Here is a 21057-nt window from a genome sequence, read left to right on the forward strand (position 1 = left end):
GTTATATTTTTTTCGTGGGGCGACGGAACGGAGCAACGGATGCGGACAGCACATGGAGTGCTGTCCGCATCTTTTGTGGCCCCATTGAAGTGAATGGGTCCGCATCCAAGCCGCCAAAACTGCGGCTTGGATGCAGACAAAAACAACGGCCGCGTGCATGAGGCCTAATTTTGTGATGTCTTTTGATTTGTAGTACACAAAACCTCTGAATTGTAAAATAGTGCAGAATATGGTGGCGCTATATAAATAAAGATTATAATATAAGGTGGCCAAATGTTGCTGAGGAGCCCTCCTAGCCTTACATGTTATGGGCAGAAATCTTTTATGTCTTCACAATGGAAATCCATTTGCAGATTTTTGCTGTAGACCTGGGTCAAATAAGTGTAGAAAAGACATATTAGAAGCATATTAAGGACCTACTGGCAACTGTGGTCAATAATTAACCATTTATTTTCAGCGAACCATATTACACAGTTTGCAATATGGCTGTATGAAGACTTCATAGGTTTTGGCTTGTGTTGAAAGTCATTGAGAAGTGGATGCATTGAAGTCAAGGGGTAAGTGAACCAGACATGTGTTCAATGGTAGATGGGAATGCAACCCAATTTCAAACCTCATTAATGAACTTTACTATATTATCAACAGCCAACTTTCCAGACTTAAACGAGAGTTTTCCATTGTCAAAAAAGCTAATTATTCCATGAAAGCCATCTTTAAGATGAAACCATGTGACTGGGACTCCATTGTCTTCCAGGCGTTTCTTATAAAGTATTCCATCATCACGTAAGACATCAAACTCGCATGTTAGTATGTATGCTTTAGGGAGAAGACGGAAGACAGAGTCTTCTGCTAGTAATGGAGAGAAATGAGTCTCAAATACTTGCTTGTGGGTTTCGTAGACGTCATCAGTATGTGAGGCCATCACGTGAGGTTTATAACCCCTGACTTTGAACTCATCAGGAATATTATCAGGACCCAACCACTTCCTAAACTTCATCTTCAAGTCAACAGGAACATGGTCTCCATCTAGAACCTCTTCCATCATTTGCAGGTTGCCTTCAAGATAGTTCATCATGTAAAACACAGCTCGTTCTCTGTACAGAATGGGTACGGCGCTGTTCTGTGTATATGACGGTAGGTGGAAATCAACAGCTTGGACGGCTGGGTATATCAGCACCTGGGCAACAGGCTGAGGAAGATCTGTCCTGTCCACAAGGGCCTGACAAACTGCAGCTGTGAGATTACCCCCAGCGCTGTCTCCACTGATCATCACGGAGGAAGGGTCTACACCGTATTCCTTAGCCACCTTCAGGAAATGGATTGTGGTATTCAGACAGTCATCGAATGCTGCAGGGTACCTGTGTTCCGGTGTCAGGCGGTACCTGGACAAATAAATATATGCACATAATATACATTTTACTTAAAAAACTAATGGAATAGTGGCACCTCTGAAACAATTTGGGCATTGACACCCAGCAGGGACCAGTTTTTAGCAATATGATTAATTATAGATACAATAATAAATAATATGGGTATTGCTTCAAGGGGTTGTACACAATAAGAAGAACATGTCCGCTTTCTTCAAGAAATAGTGCCACACCTATCCATGGGTTGTGTCAGGTATTGCAGTTTACTGAATGAGTTGAAAAACGACAAACAATCTGAGGGCTTGTCTGGTGCTGTTGTTGAAAGAAAGCAGCCATGTTTTTCTGGTCCTATACAACTCCTAGTTGTTAAAAAATACCTTTCCCATTCATATGTTACATTATTCTTTTCATACCGTTAATTTATATACTTTAAAGCAGGGGTGCACAACCTGCGGCCCGGGGGCCACATGCGGCCCTTGATACCATTCTGTGCGGCCCCCAACCATCTGGTAACAGACATGTATTTCTATGTCTTGTGGCTGCTCACATGTATTTTTCATGTATTTCTCCCATTAGATGGGAGTCCTGGAAGTGTAACTAGACATTAATGGTATATAATGTGTGTTCAATATGCCATAAGTACAATATTTCAGTTGTTAATACACCTTTAAATTGTAATTGCGGCCCTCGTCATTGGTTCAGTCTGGCAATGTGGCCCCCAACCAGGAAACGTTGTGCACCCCTGCTTTAAAGGGACCTTCCACACACCAATTTAATTTTGCAATACAATCAGATGATTTAAGCATAAAATAAAATAGTTGTATGACTTTAAAAAGTCTTCTCACAGAAACATCAGCAGCCCCTCTTCTCCGTAGGCAGTGTGAGATACTGTAGCACAACACATTCTGTTAAATGAGGCTGAGCTGCAATCCCACACACGCCCAGTAGGCAGGAGTAGTGCTGTTTTAAATGGGAAGGGAGGAGACCCTTTTTCTAATCTAAGGGTCCTTTTAAATGGGCAAATGCATGTCTATAACAAGTGCTCAGGGGCTTTTTACACTGCCCAATGAACTTTATGGGGACAGACAATTTAGTTCCGTCCCCATGTAGTCTGCAAATGGCCACTAGGACATCCCCTGTTTTGCCAACAGAGATTGCTGCAGACAACAATGACAAGTCGGCCGTGTAAAAATGCAATATGCCAACAAAAAAGAGTTTGCTGGTTTGTCAAATAATTGCTGCCATTTTTATAAGGACCCATGACTGGCAATTATTAGCCTGTGTGAAAGTTCCCTTTCATAAACCCTTTAAGGGTCCATTCACACGTCCGCAATTTCATTCCGCATTTTGCGGAACGTAATTGCGGACCCATTCATTTCTATGGGGCAGCACAATCTGCTGCCCGGACACGGAATTGCGGACCCTCACTTCCGGGTCCGCAATTCTGTTCCCGAAAAAAATAGAATATGTCCTATTCTTGTCTGCAATTGCGGACAAAAATAGGCATATTCTATTAGTGCCGGCAATGTGTGGTCCACAAAATGCGGAACGCACATTGCACCTGTCCGTGTTTTGCGGACGTGTAAATGGACCCTAAAGGACATCTGTCAACAGATTTGTACCTATGACACTGGCTGATCTGTTACATGAGCGCTTGGCAGCTGAAGACTTCTGTGTTGGTCCCATGTTCATATGTGCCCGCATTGCTGAGAAAAATGTGGTTTTACTATATGCAAATAAGCTTTGTTATCCAGGTGCAGTACAGGAAACAGGCCTACAGTACATACCAGAACTGCCAGCGGGGCTCTCTCCTGTACTGCGCCTGTGCTGGATACTGGCACAGCACGAGCCTTTAGGAGAAATCGGGGCCAGGCGTGATCACGTTTACACTATCAATCAAAGTGCAGAAGGTACGGCAGTTGCAGAGAGAGCAGGGCCTCTAGGAGTAACGGCAACGCCCCCGTTGCTCCTAGAGGGTCTTTTGAATATCTTAAAACATAACTTTTCTCAGCAATGCGGACACATATGAACATGAGACCAACACAGATGCCTTCAGCTGCCAAGCAAACATGTAACAGGTACGGCAGTTTCACAGGTACAAATCTGCCAGCAGATGCCCTCCAAACACTTTCCATGACAAATAATTTTATCTTTTGTTCTTTTTTCTACATTTACAACATGATAAAGCTAGGGAAAGATAACGGTACAATGGTCAATGTCAGTGAAATGATAACACCTAGTCAAGGACTTACCCAACTGAGACAACAACTGATTCTGTTCCTTTTGAGATGAAGCGGCATAAGGCATCATAGGAATCTGTGTAATAAGTGAACATAGAAAGATGATCCGAATCATGGTGGATTAAGGGATACTAGGCACCAGACGCTTCATCTAAGCGCTAAGGCTACTTTCACACTTGCACTTTAACTTTCTGCTATTGAGATCCGTCATAGGATCTCAACAGCGGGGGAAAACGCTTCCCTTTTGTCCACATTTATTGTCAATGGGGACAAAACTGAACAAAACGGAATGGAGCGATCCAGAATGTATTCTGTTCTGTTTCATTGTGTTCCCATGATGCACACTAAAGCGCAGCAAGCAGCGTTTCCTAGAGCCTCCTGAGATGCGGAGCAAGACTGATCCGTCATGACTCACAATGTAAGTCAATGGAGACGGATCCGTTTTCCCTGACACAAAAGAAAACGGATCTGTGCCCATTGACTTGCAATGGATTTGTAGACGGATCCATCATGGCTATTTTAGAGATAATACAACTGGATCCATTCAGAACGGACGCAGACGGTCGCATTATCATGACGGAAGAGTTTTTGCTGATCCATGACGGATCCAGCAAAAAAGCAGATGTGAAAGTAGCCTAGGCTGGATGTACTGTATGTCATAGCATTTTATATCTGCAACATACCCAGAATGAATTTCCTTACCAATACTGCCAAACATCCACCCTCCACCATGAAAGAACATGACTCCTTTTCTTCCACCAGAAGATGGCGATCTAGGCTGGTAAACTCTCACCGGCACTCCTTCAAACTTCAGGTTTTTAATAAAGAGTTTTGGGTCTTCTCCTAACTTTCTGGCCATAAGTTTATCTCTGACCAAACGTGTGAATTGAAGCTGACTGCATATGCACATGTTCTGCAGGATCTTCCCCTGTTTAAGAAGAAGACAAAAAGAAGATCGGGGGGGAATTACAAATCGTAATTCTAATATGAATGGCATAGGCCACTAGAAATATTGCTGTGCTGGGGTGTGCCCAACGCCTGTCTCTGCAGGATAGCGGAACTTGTTGTTCTGCCACGCATGATGACATTGTTACAAATTTGTTTCTGTCTCCTTAAGGTATGCTTAAAGGGGTTGTCCAGGATTACAAAAACATGGCTACCTTCTTCCAAAAACAGCACCATCCCTGTCCATTAATTGTATCTGGTACTGCAGCTCAGCTCCTTTGGAGTCAATAGGGCAGAGTTGCAATATTGCACACAACCTGACAACTAGACAAGTCTGGTGCTGTTTTTGGAATAAAGCAGAAGTGTTTTCCAAACCTGGACACCATTGTTATCAAGAAAATGCAGTTTAATCTACAGTTTAATCTGTAATGCCAAAAGTAATGCATGAATTTTATAGCCTCGTTTACATCCCCCAAAATTATTATTTGAAGGCGCCATTAATTCCTTGGAGCTGTACATCAAGAGGGGGTTACACGTCATAATACAAAAATACAAATACAATAAGCAAGTACCTAATAACAAACTGGTAGGGAGGGAAAGAGGACTCTACCTGCAATAGCTTACAATCTACAAGTGAAGGGGGAAGAACACCCGAGGTGAGGGTAAGTGCTGCTCATCTGATTGTGTGGTGGCAGCATGCTTATTGCAGGTGGTAGGCTTTCCTGAAGACTTGAGTTTTCTGGTTGCTTTTAAAGTTTTTTTTTTGGGACGTTGGGGAGTCTGATGTGCTGGGGTAGCGAATTCCAGAGTATGGGAGAGGAACGTGAGAAATCATGTAGTCGATTGTGTGAAGAGGATGAGATGAGAATGGAGAAGTAGATCCTGTAAGGATTGGAGATTAATTCTGGGGATATATCTGGAAAGCAGATCGGAGATGTCCGGAGGGGACAGATGGTGGACGGTCTTATAAGTTGTTGTTAATGTTTTAAACTGAATTTGCTGGGCAATGAAGCCAGTGAAGGGATTGGCAAAGCAGAGCATTGGGGAGCAGCAGAGGAGAAACGAGGGGAGAGGTGGATTAACCGGGCAGCAGAGTTGAGGATAGATTGGAGGGGTGCGAGAGTGCTGGATGGAAGGCCACAGAGGGGGATGTTGCATAAGGCTAGAAGGGAGATTACGAAGGTGTACACTAACATTTTAGTTGACTCAAAGGTGAGGAAGGAATGAATACGAGAGATGTTCTTGAATTGAAAGCGGCAGGAGGAGGTAAGGGTTTGGATGTATGTCTTGAAGGACGGGGCAGAATCAAATTTTAACCTCTTAGTGATAAGCCTGTTTGGGCCTTAATGACCAAGCCAGTTTTGGAAATCTGACGTGTCACTTTAGCAGAGAATAACTTCGTAAAGGTTTTGCACATCAAAGTAATTCTGACATCGTTTTCTCGCCACATATTGTACTTTACTTAGGTGGCAAAATTTTACCGATAAAATATGCGTATCTTTATTTAAAAACTTAAAAATCTATGAAAATGTGTACAAATTGGCATATTTTCCTATTTTCAACTGCAATATTTCATATACATACATAAATACTATTCAATATTTTTATCAGAAATGTATTTCCACATCTTTACTTTATTTTGGCTGCACTTACAAAAAACTTGTACTTTTTATTTTTTAATTTAGGAGACTTACCACTTTAACATAAATGTAAAAAAATTTTAAGTAGATATTTTTTCCTGCAACAAGCCAAGTTTGCAGAGGCTTATAAGTGTCAAAATAATAGAACCCCCCAAATGTGACCCCATTTATAAAACTAGACCCCTTAATGTATTCATCTATGGGTGTAGTGAGTATTTTTGACCCCCTAGACTTTTAAAGAAATGAATGCTAAGAAGGTGAAAAGAAATTAAATTTTCATTTTTTTACACAAAAGTGTCAATTTAAAGACAGTTTTTTTTCTACAAAACACATGTACAGCCCAAAATGTATCACCCCATTTCTCCTGTCTTCAGAAATACCCCCATTGTGGCCCTAATCTTATGTCTTGACAAACGGCAGGGCCCAAACATAAAAGAGCACCCAGTGGCTTTCAGAACACAAAATTTGCTTGAAAATGGTTCAGGCCCCATTGCACACTTGTAATGGCGTTGAGCTGCCAAAACAATAGAAAACCCCCATAAATTACCCCATTTTGAAAACTAAACCCCCTAAGGTATTCATCTAAGGGTTTAGTGATCTTTTAGACCCCCTAGTTTTTTGCAGAAATTAATGCTAAGCAGGCAAAAATATGTTTTTTATATTTTTTACACAAAAGTGTCAATTTAAAGACAGATTTTTTTCTACAGAGCGCATGAAAATGAAGAAGTGCACCCCAAAATATATCACCCTCATTTCTCCTGGAAATACCCCCATTGTGGCCCTAATCTTATGTCTTGACCCACCCAGTGGCTTTCAGAACACAAAATTTGCTTGAAAATGTTTTAGGCCCCATTGCACACTTGTAAGGCTACTTTCACACTTGCGTTTTGGATTTCCGCTTGTGAGATCCGTTCAGGGATCTCACAAGTGGTCCTTAATGGATCCGTTTTGTCCTAATGCATTCTGAAAGGATCCACTCAGAATGCATCGGTTTGCCTCCGTTTCGTCTCCATTCCGCTTTGGAGGCGGACACCAAAACGCTGCAAGCACGAAACTGAGCCAAACGGATCCGTCCTGGCACACAATGTACGTCAATGGGGACAGATCAGTTTTCTATGACACAATCTGACACAATAGAAAACTGATCCGTCCTCCATTGACTTTCAATAGTGTTCAAGACGGATCCGTCTTGACTATGTTAAAGATAATACAAGCGGATCCATTCTGAATGGATGCAGTCGGCTGTAATATCTGAACGGATCCGTCTGTGCAGATCCATGATGGATCCGCACCAAACGCGAGTGTGAAAGTACCTAATGGCGTTGAGTTGTCTCCATTTTCTGAAAGCCATTTTTTTTTTATTCTTTGGGCGATTGTCTTAGGTAGGGTGTTATTTTTTGCGTGATGAGGTGATGGTTTGATTGGTACTATTTTGGGGTACATATGACATTTTGATCGCTTGGTATTACACTTTTTATGATGTAAGGTGACAAAAAATGTTTTTTTGGCAGTTTTTATTACAAAAATGTATGGTGTTCACCTGAGGGGTTAGGTCATGTGATATTTTTATAGAGCTTGTTGTTACGGACACGGCAATTAATTTCACTTTAACAAAATTAAAGCATTTCAGAAAAAAAAATGTTTTTGGGTCTCCATTTTCTGAAAGCCATATTTTTTTATATTTATTTTGCAATTGTCTCATGTAGGGGCTAATTTTTTGCGGGATGAGGTGAAGGTTTGATTGGTACCATTTTGGGGTACTTTTTTTGATTACTTTAAATATATTTTTTTGGGAAGTGAGGTGGGCAAAATTTCAATTCCATCATAGTTTTTCATTTTTTTTTTTATGGCGTTCACCATTCAGGGAAAGTAACATGACCCTTTCATAGATCAGGTCGTTACGGATGTGGTGATATCAAAAATGTGTAGTATATTTTATTTTTTCAATTTTTAATCAATTTTAAATGTGCGGCTATAAGAAGAAATTAGATTATTTAAAAATATATATATTTTACCTTTTTTTCCTATTTTTTTTTACCCAGACCCACTTGGTTCTTGAAGATCCAGTGGGTCTGATGCCTCTATAATACACTGCAGTGCACTATACAGTGTACTGCAGGGTATTGTGACTTTACACTTAGCCTGATCAGGCTTAGCTACACCATGGCAAGCCGGAAGCCTGTGAAGGCGTGGACGCTGCCACAGCAGCGCAGCGGCCCGATAGGATTGGGAGGGTGCTCCCTCCCTGTTAACCCTTTCCATACAGCGGTCCCTATGGACTGGGCATGGAAGGTGTTAAACGGCTGACATCAGTGCCAGCATCGATGTCGGCTGTTTCAAGCAGAGTGTCAGCTGTATGCTGACACACTGCTAACCACTTGGCCTTCCTGAAACAGATCGGGGGGCGGCGGAAGGGGGATCAGCAGCGCTGCCGCCGGCCATCCTGAAATTAGGGGGGCACAATGAGCATAATTACTTATTATCTCTCCTCTCCTGAGTTGAGAGACATACTGCAGGGCCGGCGGCCGGCTTATAGTGTGCACATGTGCCGGGCCGCCACCTCCATCTTTCTTGATGACCCGATCCCTGCACCAGAGATTTTCTCCCTCATTTCTTACATGAGAGGAGGGAGAAAGTTTACTGAGCTGCCGGCATTTTCGGTGATTGACGTGATACACCGCTTGTCACTGTCTCTGATCACTGCCCCGAGGCCCTCAGCTACCTCCGGTATCTGCGGGCACGGAGCTCCTGCCTTGTATTTAAGTACGAACTTGGACTGAAGTGCAGCCGTAAAAAGGCGGCGCTCCAGCCCAAGGCCCTTAGTGACTGCCGTAAAAACACGTATGGGTGGTCACTAAGGGGTTAAAAATTGCCACAAAAAAATGTGTTAAAGAGGACCTTTCATCAATTTAAATTTAATGAAATAACACTCCTACCTAATAGTGCGGCATCCACTGATGTTCCCCCCTTTTTTTTTTTTTTTTAAATCGACCCCCGAATTAATTAATAATAGCCCCGTTTCTTCTGCCGCCTCATATGTAATTGAGACAGACTTTTGTATGGGGCGTTGCTAAAGATTTTGCTGTGGCCGTGAGTGCTATTCTCCCTGGCCGAGAGACGAACGCTGCGATTGGCTGCGCTCTCAGCAGGGGGGGGGGGGCGCACACACTGTGCCACCAATGAGTTAAATACAATAGAGGGAGGGAGGGGGGGCCGCACACTGTGCCGCCAATGAGTTAAGTACAATAGAGGGAGGGAGGGGGGGCCGCACTGGCCACCAATGATATTGAAACTGGGGAGGGAGGGGGGTTTGCCCCCTGCTGCCTGGCAGCCCCTGAACTCTTACAGGGGGATATGATACGCACAATTAACCCCTTCAGGTGTGACACCTGAGGGGTTAATTGTGCGTATCATAGCCCCCTGTAAGAGATCGGGTGCTGCCAGGCAGCAGGGGGCAGTTATGTACACAGTTTGTAGTATATTCTAACTAGAAGCGTCCCTATCACCATGGGAACGCCTCTGTGTTAGTATACAGGGAGTGCAGAATTATTAGGCAAGTTGTATTTTTGAGGATTAATTTTATTATTGAACAACAACCATGTTCTCAATGAACCCAAAAAACTCATTAATATCAAAGCTGAATATTTTTGGAAGTAGTTTTTAGTTTGTTTTTAGTTTTAGCTATTTTAGGGGGATATCTGTGTGTGCAGGTGACTATTACTGTACATAATTATTAGGCAACTTAACAAAAAACTAATATATACCCATTTCAATTATTTATTTTTACCAGTGAAACCAATATAACATCTCAACATTCACAAATATACATTTCTGACATTCAAAAACAAAACAAAAACAAATCAGTGACCAATATAGCCACCTTTCTTTGCAATGACACTCAAAAGCCTGCCATCCATGGATTCTGTCAGTGTTTTGATCTGTTCACCATCAACATTGCGTGCAGCAGCAACCACAGCCTCCCAGACACTGTTCAGAGAGGTGTACTGTTTTCCCTCCTTGTAAATCTCACATTTGATGATGGACCACAGGTTCTCAATGGGGTTCAGATCAGGTGAACAAGGAGGCCATGTCATTAGATTTTCTTCTTTTATACCCTTTCTTGCCAGCCACGTTGTGGAGTACTTGGACGCGTGTGATGGAGCATTGTCCTGCATGAAAATCATGTTTTTCTTACCTTGCAGACTTCTTCCTGTACCACTGCTTGAAGAAGGTGTCTTCCAGAAACTGGCAGTAGGACTGGGAGTTGAGCTTGACTCCATCCTCAACCCAAAAAGGCCCCACAAGCTCATCTTTGATGATACCAGCCCAAACCAGTACTCCACCTCCACCTTGCTGGCGTCTGAGTCGGACTGGAGCTCTCTGCCCTTTACCAATCCAGCCATCTGGCCCATCAAGACTCACTCTCATTTCATCAGTCCATAAAACCTTAGAAAAATCAGTCTTGAGATATTTCTTGGCCCAGTCTTGACGTTTCAGCTTGTGTGTCTTGTTCAGTGGTGGTCGTCTTTCAGCCTTTCTTACCTTGGCCATGTCTCTGAGTATTGCACACCTTGTGCTTTTGGGCACTCCAGTGATGTTGCAGCTCTGAAATATGGCCAAACTGGTGGCAAGTGGCATCTTGGCAGCTGCACGCTTGACTTTTCTCAGTTCATGGGCAGTTATTTTGCGCCTTGGTTTTTCTACACGCTTCTTGCGACCCTGTTGACTATTTTGAATGAAACGCTTGATTGTTCGATGATCACGCTTGAGAAGCTTTGCAATTTTAAGAGTGCTGCATCCCTCTGCAAGATATCTCACTATTTTTGACTTTTCTGAGCCTGTCAAGTCCTTCTTTTGACCCATTTTGCCAAAGGAAATAAAAGTTGCCTAATAATTATGCACACCTGATATAGGGTGTTGATGTCATTAGACCACACCCCTTCTCATTACAGAGATGCACATCACCTAATATGCTTAATTGGTAGTAGGCTTTCGAGCCTATACAGCTTGGAGTAAGACAACATGCATAAAGAGGATGATGTGGTCAAAATACTCATTTGCCTAATAATTCTGCACGTAGTGTATACTGTCGGATATGAGTTTTCACGCTGTAACTCAAATCCGATGGTATATTTTAACTTAAAGCGTTCAATGTGGGACGGATCCGTTTGCAATTGCATCATATTGTGTCAACGTCAAACGGATCGGTCCCCATTGACTTGCATTGTAATTCAGGATGGATCCGTTTGGCTCCGCACGGCCAGGCGGACACCAAAACGACATTTTTTTTTCATGTCCGTGGATCCTCCAAAAATCAAGGAAGACCCAGGGACGAAAAAACGGTCACGGATTACGGACCAACGGAACCCCGTTTTGCGGACCGTGAAAAAATACTGTTGTGTGCATGAGGCCTAAATGGAAGATACCATCCGCCCCAGGGAAGACAATCAGCATGTATGGATATACATGATCTGCAAGGGTGGATTCATATCCAAATGGGTTAAGAGCACCTTCCACATGTATGAGTAGGCCCAGAGAATGCCAAGAAAACATCCCCCAGAGCATACCACTGCCACCACCATCTTGTGTTCGTCCAGCAATGGTTGCAGGGGGTTTGTTCTCTGATGTTTCTTACACAATGGCACAAGGTGCGCCACAGATTTCACGTCACTTATTCACAATAGTGCCATTTGTCCACACTTTCACTCAGGCTTAGTCCTTGTTTACCATATACACAGTGACATATATACATAGTCCATTGACTATTTACAGTCTATATATTAGCAACTCCATCCTGATGCAGGAGTATGCCGAAGGCCTTTCCTAGGCTGCCTCCACCCGCCTGAGGATCTGTATGGCATAGCTTTCAGCCTAGCACCTCCATTGTGCCATTCTCTGGCATCACACCATCTCAAGCATCCCTCTGTCTCTGCCTCACTCTCTATGCACTTAGGCCTCTTTCACACGGGCGTCATGTTTTTTGCCCGGATAAGAGGCGGGTGCGTTGCGGGAAAATGCGCGATTTTTCCGCGCGAGTGCAAAACATTGTCATGCGTTTTGCACTTGCGTGAGAAAAATCGCGCATGTTTGGTACCCAGACCCGAACTTCTTCACAGAAGTTCGGGCTTGGGATTGATGTTCTGAAGATTGTATTATTTTCCCTTATAACATGGTTATAAGGGAAAATAATAGCATTCTGACTACAGAATGCTTTGTATAATAGTGCTGGAGGGGTTAAAAATAATAAAAAAGTTAACTCACCTTCTCCTCTTGTTCGCGCAGATTCCACTCTGTTCTTTAGCTGTGGACTGAATGACCTGAGGTGACGTCAGATCACATGCTCCAATCACATGGTCCATCACCATGGTGATGGAGCATGTGATCTGACGTCATCAAAGGTCCTTTAGCCCACAGATAAAGAACAGACCGGCATCTGCGCTAACAAGAGGAGAAGGTGAGTTAACTTTTTTATTATTTTTAACCCCTCCAGCACTATTATACAAAGCATTCTGTATTCAGAATGCTATTATTTTCCCTTATAACCATGTTATAAGGGAAAATAATACAGTGAATAGACTGTCACCTAGAACCCATGCGTGAAAATCACACCGCATCCGCACTTGCTTGCGGATGCATGCGATTTTCACGCAACCCCATTCATTTCTATAGGGCCTGCGTTACGTGAAAAACGCACAAAGAGGAGCATGCTGCGATTTTCACGCAACGCACAAGTGATGCGTGAAAATCACCGCTCGTGTGCACAGCCCCATAGAAATGAATGGGTCAGGATTCAGTGCGGGTGCAATGCGTTCACCGCACGCATCGCACCCGCACGGAAAACTCGCCCGTGTGAAAGGGGCCTTAGCTGTCTATAATTTAAATGTATGTGAAGACTCCTCTTTAGCTGTACTCTCTTAGTCAAGTGGTTGCCTCTGTGATAGCATCCTCCTGCTCCTCAGGGGCGGAACTACCGCAGTAGCAGCCTTAGATGCTGCTACAGGGTCCAGGTTGTAATTAATATAGTTCTGCCCCTGATGCACTTTCATGGTGCTGGTTCCTTTGAAAAGAACACTGTCAAACATTGGTCCCTAATGTATAAAATGTATATAATAGAATGGAATGTGCCATAACGGGGGGGGGGGGGGGGGGGGGGATTTACATTTTTTGGTATGACACTCGGGGAGCTATTGGATAAAGCAGAGCGCTCTCTGACAAGAAGCATCCTGCATAGGAAGCGTCCTGGATGCCAATGCAACCCTGGTGCACTTCAGCCCCAGCAAGCCAGGAGCAATCACTCCTCCAGTTTGGAAGAGAGCTTGGGGGACCCTGTCAGATCAAACAGACAACAAGATACATCTGCAATCCATGTGTTGATAAGGTGGTGAGCACACAAATCACCATCCTTATGAGGGACTCTGAATCAGTTTTTCTATAGCTCACTCTATAATAAGGAAACTGAGAACTGTGTAAATAATTTCAAATAGGAGTCAATATGTTACGACGTGGGGCAAAGCTTAAAGGAACACTTCACATATTGACAACCTACAGTATATCCACTCACTGCTCAGTCCTCACACACAGACAGTCCTCCTCTTTATGTGTCTCAGTGACTCTGGGTCTGTAGAAAGTGCTCTCCACCACTTCTCATAGGAACAACAGGACCTCCTACTAGTGTTGGGCGCAAATATTCAAATCGCAAATATTAATCGCGAATAGTGGGCACTTCGAGAATTTGTGAATATTTAGAATATAGTGATATATATTCGTATTTTCGAATATTCGAGATTTTTTTCATCTGCAGCCACGATCCCTCCCTGCTTCTTGTTTGTGGGCCAATGAGAAGGCTGCAATGTATTTGTCTGAGCTTAGCAACATCCCTAGCAACCAATAGGAAAGTTGCCTACCCTTTAGGCCCCTTTTACACGGGCGAGTTTTCCGTGCGGGTGCAATGCGTGCGGTGAACGCACTGCACCCGCACTGAATCCTGACCCATTCATTTCTATGGGGCTGTGCACACGAGCGGTGATTTTCACGCATCACTTGTGCGTTGCGTGAAAATCGCAGCATGCTCCTCTTTGTGCGTTTTTCACGTAACGCAGGCCCCATAGAAATGAATGGGGTTGCGTGAAAATCGCATGCATCCGCAAGCAAGTGCGGATGCGGTGCGATTTTCACGCATGGGTTCTAGGTGACAGTCTATTCACTGTATTATTTTCCCTTATAACATGGTTATAAGGGAAAATAATAGCATTCTGAATACAGAATGCTTAGTATGATAGTGCTGGAAGGGTTAAAAAATAAATAAAAAGTTAACTCACCTTCTCCTCTTGATCGCGTAGTTCCCGGTCGGTCTCTTCTTTAGCTGTGGGCTAAAGGACCTGTGGTGATGTCAGATCACATGCTCCATCACCATGGTGATGGACCATGTGATTGGAGCATGTGATCTGACGTCACCTCAGGTCATTCAGTCCACAGCTAAAGAACAGACCGGGATCTACGCGATCAAGAGGAGAAGGTGAGTTAACTTTTTTCTTTTTTTTAACCCTTCCAGCACTATCATACTAAGCATTCTGTATTCAGAATGCTATTATTTTCCCTTATAACCATGTTATAAGGGAAAATAATACAATCTTCAGAACATCAATCCCAAACCCGAACTTCTGTGAAGAAGTTCGGGTTTGGGTACCAAACATGCGCGATTTTTCTCACGCGAGTGCAAAACGCATGACAATGTTTTGCACTCGCGCAGAAAAATCGCGCATTTTCCCGCAATGCACACGCCTCTTATCCGGGCCAAAAATATGACACCCGTGTGAAAGAGGCCTTACTGTGTAAGAACCTCCCCAGCAGCCATTTTCTGCAGTTTTCTGCAGTTCTGAGAGAGAGAGAGAGAGCAGTGACATTACTGTGCTCTGTGCTTTACTTTAATTACATTAGATAGATAGTTAGTTAGTTTATATATATAATACAGATAGTTAGTGGGAGATAGTCAGTGTAGGTTAGATCATGATATATGAAAAAAAAGGAAAATGTAGCAAAAGTGACCCACGCCTGTATTGCGTGCGCATTACACAAATATTACATTGCTGATTTTCGCAATCAGGAAAATAATCGCAAATTCTCAAATTCACGAATATATGATTAATATTCTACAAAATGTTTGTGAAATATCACAAATTAGAATTTTGCCCCTGCCGCTCATCACTACCTCCTTCCACTCCATGTGGTATTTAGCATTGGTTGATGCAATCAGCAGCAGCACAAAAAGTTAATATCGTTATCTTTTCTCATAGGAACATACAACCTTACAGGTTTGCCTCTATGGCGATCTCTCTGCACAGCGTTTCTCTGACCACTACCATTCCTCTCTGCCTCAATTCACCTTTGCAGGAATTAGTCCAATTTAGTCTCCAGCAGTCTATGCTCCTAATAGGTGAAATAGGCTCCCCCACCCAGTCCTCACAGAGGCCAATGATAACGCTATTAGACACCACAAATTATCTTCCCCCTTACAGATTAGGCTCCTCCTGAGTCTCCTTCCCACGTGTAACTCGTTCCTTATGGACCTTTCACATGGACCAATCATCTCTTTTGTATGGGGACAAGTGGTCACTGCAGCAATCGCTCATCCCTATACAAATTCACAGTTTTTGGGCAGCAGATACCTGTTGGCACAGGACGAGCCCAGAAACTATGATTTTGGTGCCAATGAACTATTGTTTGCTTGTTCATCGGGTGATCTCTGGCACCTTTTCTCATGGCATTTATGAGAAATGAGTGTTTCTACAAATGTTAATTCTGGGAAATTGGCCCGATTATCAATCTGTGTAAAAGGACATTTATAACTAACAGCCATAACAACTGTCTAGTCAACCAGCACAATTTGTCTACAGCACGGCATCACAACCCATTGCCTGATAACCTTGTAATGCAGAACCACAAAAACGATGCAAGTACAGAACATACACAAATTTATAGATACAGTTGCAAGAAAAGGTATGTGAACCCTTTGGAATGATATGGATTTCTGCACAAATTGGTCATAAAATAACACACCAACATCAAAACCTCATCTCAACTGTGAAGTATGGTGGTGGGGGCATCATGGTTTGGGGCTGCTTTGCTGTGTTAGGGCTTGGACGGATTGCTATCATCGAAGGAAAAATGAATTCCCAAGTTTATCAAGACATTTTGCAGGAGAACTTAAGGCCATCTGTCCACCAGCTAAAGCTCAACAGAAGATGGGTGTTGCAACAGGACAACGACCCAAAGCATAGAAGTAAATCAACAACAGAATGGCTTAAACAGAAGAAAATACACCTTCTGGAGTGGCCCAGTCAGAGTCCTGACCTCAACCCGATTGAGATGCTGTGGCATGACCTCAAGAAAGCGATTCACACCAGACATCCCAAGAATATTGCTGAACTGAAACAGTTCTGTAAAGAGGAATGGTCAAGAATTACTCCTGACCGTTGTGCACGTCTGATCTGCAACTACAGGAAACGTTTGGTTGAAGGTGGATTTAAACGGCCCGATATTTGGGCAGATTATCGTGAATGCTCGTTCCCGACAATCTGCCCATCTAAAGGTGCCACCGATCACCCCGATAAACATGCAAAATGCTCGTTAATTGGGTGATCCTGTCGTTCGTGCAGGCACATAAATTATCGTTTCTGGGCAGCAGATGTGGTGTCTAAACAGCGATCTGCTGCCCAGAAATAATGCAGATGTACAAGGACGAGAGATCGGATTAGCCATCCCTCGTCCTCATACTGTGCAGATGATCACTGCTTGAAAATACAGCGATCTCCTTCAATGAACGAGCAGCCAACTGTCAGGAAGGAACACTTCCTTCCAGACAATAGGCTGCTCCTCGGCCAGTGTAAACCCACCTCTAATCAGCTCAAACAGATAACCAGCAATGCAATATACAGAAGGTGGTGAGTGCACAGGTCACCCTCCTTATGATGCACTCTGTAGTAGTGTAAAAGGTGTAATGGTGTAAATCAGAGATGCTCTACCTGCATCCCTCCAGCTGTTGCAAAACTACAACTCCCAGCATTCCCTAATATCTGTAGGCTGTCCAAGCATGCTGGGAGCTGTAGTTTTGCAACAGCTGGTGGGCCGCAGGTTGGGCATCCCTGGTGCAAATAAGAGTCAATATATTACAACTTGAGGCAAAGCTTAAAGGGACAATTCAATCAAAAAAAGGTTCACATATTAACCTATATGTGAATTTTATATGTCATTTTTTAATTAAAAATAATTGGATGGTTTTCTGGATAAAGTGGATGTCATTTAATGAAGTCACGCCGTATATTTAACTTCCTCTATGTTTGGACTTTTAGCACAGCAAACAGTCTCACTTGACTTTCTCACTGAGACCATTCACTGCGATCAGACAGAGTCCCCCTTAAAGCATCACACATTACCCTAATCAGTGTAGCGCTCTTATGTCGGCATCTTTATCTATACCCATTAGGCCACCTGCACACGGTGCAGATTACATGCTTTTTTTTCCATGCAGATTTTGTGTGGATACGAAATAAGGTACCAGCAAAGGGAATGAGATTAGGAAAATCTCCTATTTTTTCCTTAGGTATTCACAGTTTTCCAATTTTCCAGTGGGCCGATGCCCAGAGGGCCACTCAAGCCCCCTTGATGCCCTCCTGAACTCAACTCAACTCAACTGTATTACCGTCCTCATGATGGTGATACAGTTGAATACTGTGGTGAGGGCGGCAGTGTTTTGTGCTGCCCTGTGGTATTTGGTTCTGCTGGGGAGGTATCCGGTGCTGCAGTTTGGTATTACAGGACCCGACTACTTCTGCTTGTTTTGGCCCAACTTTTGTCAATTTGGATCCACCTACAACATGGGGCCACTTTTTGGTTCTTTTCCAGGGCCACTTTAAGTTCCCAATCAGCCCCTGGGTACACAAATTGACTTGCTGTGTGGATTTTGAAATCTGCAGCACGTAAATTGTTGTTGCAATATTTTGTTTAGTGCGGATTTCACCCCTTTCAATCTAAGGGTAAAATCTGGGGCAAAACCACAGATTTCACACGCGGATTTCTTGCAGATTTTCTGTGCACAAATCTGCGCCGTGTGCAGCCACCACTGACAGTCGGTTACCAATCTATACAGGAGCTTTACTTCCCTGCGGTGACTGCTATATTCAATTTGCAATAACATAGTACTGCCTAAATGAAAAGAAACCGGCAAAAATTCTGAAACCAAAATGTTTTCTATGAATATTAAGTGTAAAAATAATACCCTAAACTCCTTAAGAATGGAAAGTTCAAAAAACATTATATACACTAGAAGAGATGCTGTGTGACAAAAGAGATTTCACAACAGCTCAAGTTTCACACATAGCACTCGATAGTAATCCACAACACAATTCTAGTCTTGACGTTCTTCAAGGCAAGCTGGGCCTTGTAGTTCCGCCGCAGCTTTACGTGTTCTATGCTTCATATAAGGAGGGCACTTACCACGACGGCAATGCCAATTGTGATGCAGTGAATAATCCTAAGCTTCGCAGGATCTGCAACTCCAGGTGGGAGGTTTGAATTGGAAAATTCAAAATAAATGATGCCCATCACCAGCAAGAAAGATAATGCGATCAAAATGGCAACGAAGGCCACCAGCAACACCACAGCTATGCCCATGGTTCCTGCTGCCAGCTGCTCAGTCTAGCCAGAGCTGACTTTGAATTGACACTTGACTATTTCCTGTTCTTCTGGTTAATGTAAGTCTAAGGGAGTGGCCTGGAGGACGGCGTACTGAGTCCAGGACAACGCTGTGCACATTGTGGAATTCCATGGACGCTGGGAATCCTACTACTGCATGCGGCATTTCACCCAGTGGAACTGGTTTGTGCAGTTTCATTGATTTTCATCAAAATCCTCAATGACAGATTGGTTAAAAGTGATAGTGTAATTGTTACGGCCTCACAGCCTGCACATGGGGTTGTGTCGCGAAACATATTCTACATCAGAAATCTGAAACCTTCAGCACTCCAGCTGCTGTGCAACTACAACTCCCAGCATGCACACTTGCTCAGCTGTTCTTGTAACTCCCAAAGAAATGAAAGGAGGATTCTAGGAGTTGTAATTTCTGAACAGCTGGTATTCCGGAGGTTGCTGATCTCTGTTCTACATTTTTCAAATCAGCACCTGAATCTGAATACTTTTGTATTGCATGTAAATAAAAATGTTGTATAGCCAGTGAGTTATTCAATAAAATGTATCTGTATAGCGCCACCTGCTGTTTGTTCTTTTCCTTATTTTTTTTGGGCCATCTCACTGAGCTGGTCGAATGTGCCCTGCTTAAATCATCAGCTGGGACCAGCCATATCTTATGTTAGAAGCTGTGACAGTTACCCCCCCGAGCCGTCAGGCTGGAGACAGGGGCATACATAGAAAACACTGGGCCCCATGGCAAGAATCTGAATTGGGCCCCCTTGTGAGTGACCCACAGCACCCCTTAGGGTACTTTCACACTAGCGTTTTTCTTTTCCGGCGCTGAGTTCCGTCCTAGGGGCTCAAATCCGGAAAAGAACTGATCAGTTTTATCCTAATGCATTCTGAATGGAGAGTCAGTCCTTCAGGATGCATCAGGATGTCTTCAGTTCAGTCTTTTTGACTGATCAGGCTTTTCAGAAAAACGTAGTATGCAGTATTTTTACCTCCGGCCAAAAAGCCTGAACACTTTGACTGAACGCCTGATCAGGCTTTTTTCCCATTGACTTGCATTAACGCCGGATCCGGCCCCGTGTGTTCAGTCAAAACGGATCCGGCTTTTGCATGTTAAACCCGAAAAATGTGAAAAAAAAGTTTAAGTCCATAAATGGCGGATCCGTTTTTTCCAATGCATTTTTCCATTGTGATCGAAAGCCTGATCAGGATTCAAATGTAATCCGTTTTCACACGTTTTTCCGGATCCGGCGGGCAGTTCCAGTGTCGGAATTGAACGCCGGATTAAAACAACGCTAGTGTGAAAGTAGCCTTAGGGTACGCGCACATCTACTGCAGAGGCTCCAGCAGAAGCCTCAGTTGCAGATGCTGGCAAAAACAAAGGGCAAAACACTGCTGCATGTGGGATCTCGAATGACCTCATGCTTGTGAATGGGATCCGGCAGGTGCCAGCAGTGTTTGGCATATGCTGGATCTGGCGATTCTGATATTCTGCTGGAATGCTGGAACAGAATACCAAAATCTGATCGCAAGTGATTACCTAGCCAGACACGATGAATTGTGCCCGCTGCTGCTACTTCTTATATGGTGTGTCATCCTTCCCCCATGGACTGTGCCTGTTGCTGCTTCACCTCCTCTCCAATGCTGACTTACTGTTTGTGCTGCTGGCAGAATGCAGTCAGGGCCTGGGGCAGGTCTTCACCGAGCTGGACTGGAGTCTGGACTGGTAACACTGCTGAATCAGGTCAGGTCCGGACTGGTCAGTCAGGTCACAGTGTGACGCGTGCTGGCGGAGGAACAGGATAGGGAGACTTTACAAAGTGCAAATACAAAAAACTAAAGGATTTAATCAAGTCATGACTGATGTTTCTCTGACTGCTGCAGAAGCTCCTAATACACACCTCAGCTGCTGCAGAACCTCCAAATACACACCTCAGCTGCTGCAGAACCTCCTAATACACACCTCAGCTGCTGCAGAACCTCCTAATACACACCTCAGCTGCTGCAGAACCTCCTAATACACACCTCAGCTGTTGCAGAACTTCATAATACACACCTCAGCTGCTGCAGAACCTCCCAATACACACCTCAGCTGCTGCAGAACCTCCTAATACACACCTCAGCTGCTGCAGAACCTCCTAATACACACCTCAGCTGCTGCAGAACCTC

At 43.7% G+C, this 21057-nt stretch overlaps 1 protein-coding gene across 2 annotated transcripts; it reads right to left on the reverse strand.

Moving 5' to 3' along the window:
* Positions 1–434: 434 nt before the first annotated feature.
* On the reverse strand, positions 435–20652 carry LOC122929331 (arylacetamide deacetylase-like 4). 2 transcript variants are annotated; one of them, XM_044282863.1, is made up of 4 exons: positions 20542–20652; positions 4310–4535; positions 3620–3683; positions 435–1382 (listed from the first exon to the last, which is right to left on the reverse strand). In XM_044282863.1, the coding sequence occupies exons 2-4, from the start codon at positions 4515–4517 to the stop codon at positions 608–610; spliced, it is 1047 nt and encodes a 348-aa protein (XP_044138798.1). In that variant the 5' UTR covers positions 4518–4535; positions 20542–20652; the 3' UTR covers positions 435–607. The 2 variants fall into 2 exon arrangements, with proteins under 2 accessions (XP_044138798.1, XP_044138797.1); XM_044282862.1 differs by lacking the exon at positions 20542–20652 and adding an exon at positions 18685–18905.
* Between the last annotated feature and the right edge of the window lie 405 nt (positions 20653–21057).

The sequence above is a fragment of the Bufo gargarizans genome, chromosome 2 (genome assembly GCF_014858855.1).
Source record: "Bufo gargarizans isolate SCDJY-AF-19 chromosome 2, ASM1485885v1, whole genome shotgun sequence".
NCBI classification, from domain to species: domain Eukaryota; kingdom Metazoa; phylum Chordata; class Amphibia; order Anura; family Bufonidae; genus Bufo; species Bufo gargarizans.